The following is a 9,941-nucleotide window of genomic DNA, read 5'->3' as shown; positions in this document are numbered from 1 at the left end:
CTCCTTGTGGTAGTAGTGGATGCCGTCTTTGCATGGGGTGGGAGTTGTCGCGGCGCATGCGGCGGGCCTGTCTGGAGAGGCGGTACAGACATCGCGCTGAAGTCGCAAGTAAGAGACGACCAGCGCTGAGCCTGCCCGCATTACCACCGTATCATGGTAAAGGTCGACCGTGATCCCAACTGAGGGGTGTACATCGAAAGCGAGCTCCTCGCCGTGTCGTCGGTAGTCCGCCGCGGGGGCAGACTCTTCGCTCGAGGCGTTGCAATGCGACCACACATCGATGTTGCTATCACTGTCATCACCTGCTGCCGATAGGATGAAGGCCCAGTCGAAAGCTGGTTGCGCGATCGATAGGTGGGGTGCGTATGATGGTTTGCTCGACGTGGTAGAGAGGAGGTAGAGGCGAAGACGGGTAGCTGTATGTCAGACTCGCGAGAGCATTCTAGCCGCAAGTAAAGGGAAGCTGCCATCATTCGCAGTCGCTGGAAACCAGCTCTCTTGACCTTGATCGCTCTGGTGGTGTCGCTGGTGGTGTCATGGCCGCGGAGATGCCTTAGGGACTCTGTCCGCCGCCGCTATCGATGTCGCAACTTGCGGCTGGTGCTGCAAATGGACTGGGGAGCTCTTCAATGTCCAAGTCACCCTTTTCAGGCCTCCTCTGCCTTGTATGATCGTCGTGGCGGTGGCGCGGGGATTGTAGAGTCCTGTGTCTGCGGCGGGCATCCGAACGAAGCTGCGGCGGCCTGTGAACGGGCGGGAATTTGCTACCTCGAGCATCAGATCGACGGTCTCGCGAAGACGTACCAGCAGAGAGCCGACTGCTTGTAGATGATGCTGTCGTGGCCGTGAAAGCGGTGGTGTGGATGTCGTTGGTGGGGGGGAAATTGCAGCGGCGATGAGGGAAGCCACGAAGCTGTCGTTTAGCGGCGCCGCGAACATCGATGCGAATGAGCGAGCACTGCAAGACAGCAGACCACACTGGCTGCATGCATAGCAGACCACCAACGCGTGTCTCGTGAGAGCGCGATGAGCAAGACAGCGGCGGACGAGCGAGGAGGGAGCAGAGTCGCCCTTTCTCACCCCCGAGAAGGCCGTACTATGAGCATACGCTTGATGCATCTGTAATTATCAGCGGCCGAACGTGGGCACTTCGCTCGCTTGCATGCTGCTGCTGCTGCTATGGGCGAAAGAACTGCTTGCGTGCAGTCTCCGCGTCGCCGTAAGGCGTGGGGGCCTTGAAGGCCTTCAGGAGGCGCATATGCATCTTTGACGCAAGCTGCAACACCGCGACGAGAGTTCTCAAGCCTCAAACAGATGGATCTTGATGCGATAATGATGGAAATGCCACCTCTAAGGCATGCAACGACGTCGAAAATGCACTGACGTAAACTTCGCCCTTCCCCGTTGAGGCATGGCTTCCGACATGATTCGCGCGCCATCTCGAACTTCATCCCATCTTTCTTCCTTCATCCTCGTGGAATTCTATCAGCAGCAGCGGCACGACGAACCACCTCAGGGACTCAGCATGTTTTCTGAATCGCATCCTCTGGTCACCATGATGTTGCTCGTAAGGAGATTGCCACGCACGGTCCGCACACATGGGATTTCGACCTCCAGCCCACCAAGCCCTTCACCACAACAATGCCCTGGATATATAAGTCTACTATTTTCCAGTTACTTCGCCTTCGGGCATCTGGCATTTTGAAACGATACAGAGAAGCTTAGCATGGCCCCTGCACTAGGATGACACGCTCAAAGCAAAGAGAAGAAACCATTTTTTTGCAATTTTTTAGGCTCAAGAGTTCGATACCAGCGACCGACCATTACGATCGCCCGGCGTATTGCAAATTACTCTTTTCGGCAACGCGGCGACGCAGGTGTGCAAGGAGCGGTGCACTGCCGACTCAGTTTTCTGCCAAAGTCTAGACGATTCTTCAAGCACCTGAGGCCAACCCATTGGCATCGTGGAGCGGGCCACTCCTCGATGTTCTGGTACAGCTTAGATCCTACGATGGGATATTGGCAGCCTTGCGTCAGAGCATATAGCAGTCTCAGGCATTTCATGCATGTACAAGAGGCTCAATCCTGTGAGACTCAGGAGCTGAGGAGCTGACATGTGTCTTCGCACCAAGAGCCGACAGTCACCGTACACATCGCAGGTGCTTGGAGAGCTTGAGAAGACACTGGATATACACCTCTGCTGCTACGTATGCGGCAAGCTCTCCTAGTCCTGTCGTTGTGTCGTTGCTGCCCGAGGACATGTATGGTGTGGTGGTCCCAGCGCGCCCAAGGCCTTTGTTTGTATGCAATTTCTCGCCTTTCCCCAACGATAGCTTTGACCGCACACTCACATCCCCGCGCTCCCAAAAATTCAGACTGTACAGACCTGCCACCACATCTTCTCATCTTTTCATACCACACACACACAGCGTCTATCAGCAAGTCGCAAGTCATACACAATGTCACAAGCATCCTCCCTCCTTCCGCCCTGGGCAAGCCGCGAGTACTGGTTCCCGTCAGAGGGCGCGCGCGATCACTTCGCTTCGCAGTATGGAGAGTTCATCATCAAGATGCTGAAGAGCGAAAACTGGGACGAGTTTGATAGCAGGGACGCGGTCGTCCGCATGGCTAAAGCGTACATCAAGGAGATGTATGAGGATCCATACTACGACGTTCCCGCCCCCAGGGTATACGACCCCGCGACCTTGACCGAAGCCCATTTCGTCTTCTGGGCACATACCTCGTCAGGGAGACAGGAGGTCGAGAAGTGGAGAGACCTCCGAGGAATCGTCTACAAGGCCTTCGCAGCTCCCCGTTTCCTCCGCGAAATCCTCACCAGAGGTACTCGACTACACTCCGAGTGGTCGAGTGGAGGAGTCCGACTCACCGCCGCCCAGGATTTGGCGACAATAATGCTGCGATCTGAGACGGTCGTTCTCACGGAGAGGGACATTTCTGACTGCATATGGTGGGGCTACCGATTCCATGAAAGACAGGACAAGATCGATGAATATGTCTTCAAAGTACAAGACAATTTCGACCAGGACTTCCCTGTCACCGGGATGGATTTCCGTGGCAAAACCCAATTCACCATGCGGCCCGGACAGGAGAACAAGATCTTCGCCCCATGGTACGATCTTGGCCAGATCGGATACCAGGACATCCCCGACTGGCCCGCAAATTCGAACATCGCTTCGAGATTGATGACCGACCTGCCCGCCGAGCTCATGCTCATCGTTCTTGAAAACCTCTTCAAGTTCGATCAAGACATCCACATTGTCTTCGACCACGACGAAGACGAATATATCTTCATTGTGGAGCGGGAGCACCACCTGAAGGAGTACCCGCAAGGGCTCCAGGGTGTAGCGATGCCAATGGGCAATTTCTGGAAGCTGCCATACTGTCACGAATTCTTCGCCTTTGGGGCGACTGGAGCGGCGAACCGCGCGATGATGATGGGTGTGTTCCACAGGAACAAGTTCATCCTACATGATGACTAGCCCTAGTCCGTGGGGACCTTCAAAGGTCAAACCGAGGGCGAGGGAGACGGTATAGGTATGTCGGGCGGATACGCGGGCTGGGGAGGTAGAGCGGTGTCGCTGTGGTGAGGATGGAGGACCTCCTGGGGGCTGTATGATAGTTTGAAATTTGATTTTTCGTGTACGCCTGACGTATACCACACCACTACCTCTACATGATGTTGCTCACACGGGAACCCTCTGAGATACACCAGCCCAGTACTTACACCTCTCCTCTAGCAGGTCGATGCCTCCTTGTCGTAGCCCACTCGCAGTAACCAGGAATTGTTTTCCCTCTTCCACATCCGGCACGCCTGGTATGCTCGAATTCGTCACCTTGTGCGCATTCGGATCGCCAGTCTGAATGAATGAACCCATGGCACCAGCATATCCTTGGTAAGTCAGAGCATCTGTTTGCTGGATTGAACCGATCGTATTCCACTAAACAAAGTCAGTACCCGGCATCAATACGACAGAGACAGTAGATAACTTACATATTGCACATCACTCGCATGTTTAGCCGGCGAGATAGTGTACTCGACCAACCACCCCTTCTCTGCCTTCTTCGAAAGCCAATACGACGGACATGCCAGTACGAGGTCGCGGTACAACAATCCAGCGCGAATATACGTCGAGTTCCAGCTAATTTCCTCCGCCGTACCCACCGCCGGATACAACCTCTTTACCTCCTCCCGATCTCCATCCGTGAAGTCCGGCAGAAAACCCCTCAACCACCCATCGAAAGACGTCGCCGACGCGTTAAAACCATCGCTCCCCGTCTTGGCATTCGCAAACCCAGGTGGAATAAAGTTCTCCCCCTCATGCAAATTATAACTCGTCAACACCATCTCCGCGTTAAGCCTGCCCTTCTCCACCACACTACTCAACTCCTCCGTAAGAAACCCATCGTCAATCACCGGTCCATACGTAAAAGAAGCAGTAGTATACTGCTGACTCGTACTCAACCTTAACGCACTATCCCTCAGTTTCTGCACATCCACCTCTTTCAAACACCTAATCTCATCTTCCACACCCGCACAGCCAACATCGCTCAGCGTCTGACTGTACAGATCCTCCGCCCACGCGCTATCGTACCGGTACGTCTTCGGCCAAAACGGACTACTCGCCAACGCTTTCGTGAATAATCCCTTCCTTCGATTGCCCGTAGCGATCGTCTGTGCAACGACACTGCCACCGCCCGCTGACTGACCCCAGATCGTCACGTTCCGTTTATCGCCGCCAAAATGGTGGATATACTTTTGTATCCACTTCAACGCAGCCTGCTGATCCAGTAGACCGGGGTTGAGATCGACATCCGGATGCTCGGCGATCTTCGAGCCTGGCAGGAAGCCGAAGACGTTGGTACGGTAGTTGGAGTACACGACTATGTAGTCGTTGGAGGAGGAGACGTTGAGCACGGGGTAGCCTGAGGGCGGGATGCTGAAGCTGGCGCTGCCGCGGATGAAGCCGCCGCCGTAGAAGGTTAGGAGGACGGGTCGCAGGTCTTGCTTTTTGGTCCAGGGTCGGGAGTAGAGGCCGAGGTAGAGGCAGTCTTCTGAGCCGTTCACGGTGCGCTGAGGGCACATGTCGAAGGCTTGGTCGGTGTCGTATGTGCCATTGGTGATGGGGAGTGGAGGTTGAGGCGCGCGAAATCGGTTCTCGCCTGCTGTGGACGCTGCGAAGGGGATTTTACGGTAGTATGTAAGGTTGTACTGGGAAGATGATGCGCCGCGGAAGGTACCGTAGTCGAGATGGACAATGGGATTAGATGCATTTTGATGGGGATACTGGGTTGGTGATGCAGAAACGGATGTACCGCCTGCCACGAAGGCGAGGACCACAGAAGCGACGGAGAGTAACATCGCAACCAATGTCTTTTGACGAAACTCACGATCTTAAAAGTGCGGTTGCATGTACATATACAGAATTGGAGATACCAGTCTAATGCCATATTAGCCCCTTCTCCGCAAATTACAGCAACTCATTCCCGGCGCCCGGATTGCGGGGACGGCTAAAACCAGGATAGCATGGACTGAACGTCAACAACAGACGTCCATGAGTCGCGACATTCGGTATATTTTGTGCCGAGCATTTGCGGCGGGAATTGGGCTAGGCTCGACGCTGGAGATGTTCCGTATGGCGTCGATCATGAGTTTCTCCGGCTGATATGACTAGAGCAGATGTGGCATGGTGGGTGTCGCGACACTCGAATAACCTCATGTTCAAGAAGCGATGATTGAAGATTACTGAAGAATGCATTTCCCAGGTGAAGCTTAAGCTATCTTACTCTAAACGCCGTCGTGATCCATAAGCTAAGTCGTAATCATCATAATGCCAACTGGCACGCGTCAGGCCTACTTCCTCTCGCCCTTCCTTCCGGTCTTCTTCAACCTTGCAGCAAGATCCATCATGCCGTCTGCCCAGACAGACATTTCCCTTTCTCCTTTGATCTCGTTCCCACAGAAGTCGCGCAAGAACGCACCCATCTTCTCCTCGCCATATTTCTCACCATAGACAACCTCAGCTCTCATATTGACGTCGGTCTCGATGCCCTCCTTGCCTAGACTAACACCGACTTCAAAGGTAGCCTTGACCTTTGTTTGAAGGCTCGGCAACAACATGTTTGCAGAGATTGCCATGCGCTCGTCCGAGAGGATGAACTCTTCGGTGATGTAGCTGTGCTCAAGCCAACGGACGCCCTCGGCGACTGCAATAGCGGTAGCCCAGCTATTCTTGACAAGAGAGAGGAGCGAGGAAATACGGGTCTGCGACTGAGGGATACCATGAAGGTGCGCGCGGATAAGCTGGAGGAAGAAGCGCTTGCTTGTCGTCAACGCACGAGGATGTGGCGTTGCTGAATCACCGATGTAGGCCAGCGAGATGGATCCGTTGGGTGTGTTGGAGCCGGTGGCGAAAGCAGAAGGTACGAAATAAAGTTCAAGGTCGTTCATGTGTGTCATCGTGATGCTGTTAGAGGAAGCGGATGTTATGCTCCATCCGTAGGCTTGTTCAAGAGCAGTGAGTTTCGCTAGTGTGCTGTTAGTGTAGTTCGCATTCAGGGAATGAGCATTACATACCTCTCAGACTGCTGACTTCGCTTGTAGACCAGCCGCGGCATTCCTCTCGTACACGTTCCGCTGCTTTGATCTCTTGGATGCATTCTACTTTGCGGTCCTTAGCTGCCTCGATGCGTGTCTCCTTGTCGGCAAGCTCTTGTTGCAGCTGGGCAAGAAGCAGCTTCTTCTCTTCCAACTCGGCATCAGTAGCAGTAAGCTTCTCTCTCGTCTGCTCAAGCTCTTCCCGGTCACAGCTGTTGAGTTCATCATGACGCTGCTGTAGTTGCTTACACTCAGTGAACAGACGTTCCTTCTTCTCAACTAGAGGAGGCAATGTCTCGTCAAGAAGGCGCTCCTGTTTGATTAGTGTGGATTCGTCGTGGTTGAAACCGTCCATGGTGTGGAGGAGACCAGCTTTGAGATCGTGCAGCAGCGTGCTTCGCCATGTATACCACTCTCCACGGGCCTCGAGGCGCGCATTTGTCTTGAGGTTCTTGAACTGATTGTCCATGACAGCGCGCTGATCCGGGGGTGCAGTGAGGTACTCGCTGAACAGCAGTGGATTCTCTTCTAGTACGTTGGCCTCCATTGTACGGACGAAGTGGCGACCGTCCGAGATGTACTTCTTCATCTCGTGGCATGCATGCTGATACAGTTCGTACTCAGGCAAGGTGCACGCTCCAGCCACAACGTAGCGATCCAGAGATTCTTCCTTCTCCTCTACTTCCACATCATGAAAAGCGGAAGGAGCAGCAGTATGGCGTCGCTTGGTCGTACTAAGATCCATGAAGCGAATCTTGGTCATGTCGAGGAAGTCTTGTAACGAGATTCGTTCAACTTCCGACATGTCTTCTGCCACATCACCGTCATCGTTAGTCTCTTCCTCTGGCTCTTCACCAAAAGCGACGCGCTTCATTGGGCTCACGCTTTGCCTAGGAGTCGCCTTCTTGGGTGTCGGTGTCGGCTGCTTTGGCGTTGGCTGCTTTTGAGGAGTCTGTGACTTCTTGGGCGTCATCCCTTTCTTCACTGGTGACATTAATGTCTGCTTTCGTGGGGTAGATAACAGCTTGATACTATTGCTCAGAAGTGCTGTGCTTTTGAGTGTAGGCTCCTGGCGTGGTGCATTCAGAGGGCTGAATTGTACAGCAGACAAGGACGAACGTCGTCGGTCAAGTATCGTAGCTGCAATCGGGTCCTCAGGAATCATCATGGGTGTCCTCTGCGGCGTAGGGTTTGAAGGGGTCGCAACAGCTTCCTTCTCTTTGGTCGCACTCAGCGGAGTCCGGCGCACAAACGGCGAAGGCTCGACTTCCTCAATATCCTTCTGCCTGACGATTTCTGGCGTACCAGGGTCAAGGGTGGGATATGCCACATCGCCCGTCGTACTGGGAGTGTTGTCTTGCAGGACCTGAGGCGCTGATTCGGTCTCGGCCCCCAGAATGGAGCTCCCTCTTCGCCCAGGCGACTTCTTCGGCGACTTTCGCGGTGTCGGTGTCTTGGTTGCTGAAGCGGGTATGTCGTCTACGGGTGTTTGTGGCGTCGTTGTTGAGCTGCCGGCACGCCTAATACCAGGTCCAACGATTTTTGTGAACTCCATGGAAAGGTCTTCATCTTCAACCTCCTCTTCCTGGTCTTCCTGTGCTTGATGTTTGCCATTCTTAATGCTGCCCACTGCCAATGTGAAGTCCATCGTCGCATCATCAGCGACGCTTCCAACACTAGCACGTCTAGCTGGCTCCGGCTGTGGCGCTTTCTTAATCGCTCCAATTGCCATTGTGAGGTCCATGGTAGCGTCTTCTTCGCCGTGTTCTTCGGATTGTCGACGCTGTCGCAAACTGGTACGCCGGCTTGCAGTGCGCTTTGCAGGGCTGCCTTGGTTTTCCTCGAGCAGTGAGACCCTCCTCTTAAGACTCTTCCTCCTGTTCGCTGGTTTGTAAGATGCCGCCATCGCCTGTATGCTTCCAAGTGGCATAGTAAGGTCCATGGTCATGTCATCGTCGTCGACATCTGAGCTCGCTGCGTCTGCGCGCTGTTGTTGCTGTTGCTCCGGCTGCTTTTGTTGTGGTGGCGGAGGTACGATGCGGCCTACTGCGCGCGTAATGTCCATACTCATGTCGTCGTCCTCGCCTGCTACAGTGCGTGCCGGGGAGAAAAGAGGGCTTGCATTCTCCTTGTCATATTGTGCAACGAAGCTCTTCTTTGCCCAGGGCTTGAAAGATGCGGTGACTTCATCTTGCGCGATCTCCATGCTCATGTCTCCGTCATCCTCGTCGAAATCCAGCTTCTGGGTGCCTGCCAAGTTTGCAGCCTCGCGCAGCGCAGCATCCAGTCGAGCGCTGCTCTGCGATGAGTCCTCAACATCAGGTGAAACTCCTAGACTTTCTGTGGCATCGTCGATATCCATATCCTCAGAGTCGCTGCTCCCGTCATCGTTTCCACCAGGCGAAGCATTGTCCCCACTTAGCGGGCTTGAAGAGTAGACGTCGTCGGGGTTGTTGAAGTTCATCGGCGGTATGCCTGAACTCCGACGGTTCTTCTTTTGGTGTTGCGCGCGTTGGCTCTCAGGTGACGAACTAGGCTCTGGTTGAGGCTCTTCGGCTTGTTCTGGTGGTGTAGACGGGGGTTCGGCGGGGTCCGATGGAGGGGCAGGCGATGCCGGTGTGGATGCTTGTGAGACGTTCGAGGCTCTGCGTGTGGCCTCCGATGAGGCGGACGACGTGGTCGCATCGCGCATGTACTCGACTACGTCCCATGTGTGTAGAGTGGCTTCTGGGGCGAAAGACACGCGTCGCCTTGCTAAATAATTGTTAGTCAACCTACAGGTCGATTTCACGCCCGAAACACGTACCCAGGGACTTGCGGCGCGCTTCGCGCCGCTTCTTCTCATCTTCATCGTTTGAGGCTAGAATGGACTTGACGGCGGGGATAAACGCAGACTATTTGGTCAGCATTAATTTTTACAATCGCGTGTACAAGCATACTTTTCTGCGGTTTCCGAAACTCTCCTTGAGAGGAGGCGCTTCCAATTCCCCCAGACCTCCAGGGCCGATACTCTTACTACGCGTCTTTTTCTTTGGTGATAATGCTGCTTTCTTCAGAGGCTGCGTAGACGCCTTGAAGGAGCCATTCGCGATGAGGCCGTCAGCAATGTTCTCTTTGCCTGCTTGCGCCATAGTGGAGTCGCGATTTGGTATGTGGTGGTGGTGTTCGGGATGACAGCGCTCATGTAAACATGGAAGGCGCCAACCCAAACAATGGGGTAGGGGGTCCGTGCGCATTCGCCTGGTCTTGTGACAGCGCTGCCCGCGTCGTGCATTGCATTAAGAGCTGCATGTTCCATTCTTGGTCTATCGTCTACTAGTAGTCT

The 9,941-nt window shown here is 54.2% G+C and overlaps 3 protein-coding genes across 3 annotated transcripts; 1 reads left to right on the top strand and 2 right to left on the bottom strand.

Annotated features, from left to right (window-relative positions):
• Positions 1-2,459: 2,459 nt before the first annotated feature.
• On the top strand, positions 2,460-3,500 carry J4E93_001443 (uncharacterized protein; the record flags this gene model as incomplete). The annotated part of the gene is made up of 1 exon (XM_049339394.1): positions 2,460-3,500. One exon carries the CDS (start codon positions 2,460-2,462, stop codon positions 3,498-3,500), a length of 1,041 nt encoding a protein of 346 aa, XP_049203351.1.
• Positions 3,501-3,704: 204 nt separating this feature from the next.
• Positions 3,705-5,380, bottom strand: J4E93_001442 (uncharacterized protein; the record flags this gene model as incomplete). Its single annotated transcript, XM_049339393.1, has 2 exons — positions 3,705-3,959; positions 4,013-5,380. 2 exons carry the CDS (start codon positions 5,378-5,380, stop codon positions 3,705-3,707), a joined length of 1,623 nt encoding a protein of 540 aa, XP_049203350.1.
• A 492-nt stretch (positions 5,381-5,872) lies between these two features.
• J4E93_001441 (uncharacterized protein) lies at positions 5,873-9,747 on the bottom strand (the record flags this gene model as incomplete). The annotated part of the gene is made up of 4 exons (XM_049339392.1): positions 5,873-6,546; positions 6,596-9,370; positions 9,423-9,510; positions 9,556-9,747. The coding sequence occupies 4 exons, from the start codon at positions 9,745-9,747 to the stop codon at positions 5,873-5,875; spliced, it is 3,729 nt and encodes a 1,242-aa protein (XP_049203349.1).
• Between the last annotated feature and the right edge of the window lie 194 nt (positions 9,748-9,941).

Source organism: Alternaria ventricosa (assembly GCF_023758065.1).
Source record: "Alternaria ventricosa strain BMP 2768 chromosome Unknown scaffold_2, whole genome shotgun sequence".
Taxonomy (NCBI): Eukaryota; Fungi; Ascomycota; class Dothideomycetes; order Pleosporales; family Pleosporaceae; genus Alternaria; species Alternaria ventricosa.
This window is presented reverse-complemented; position numbering and strand designations above follow the sequence as displayed.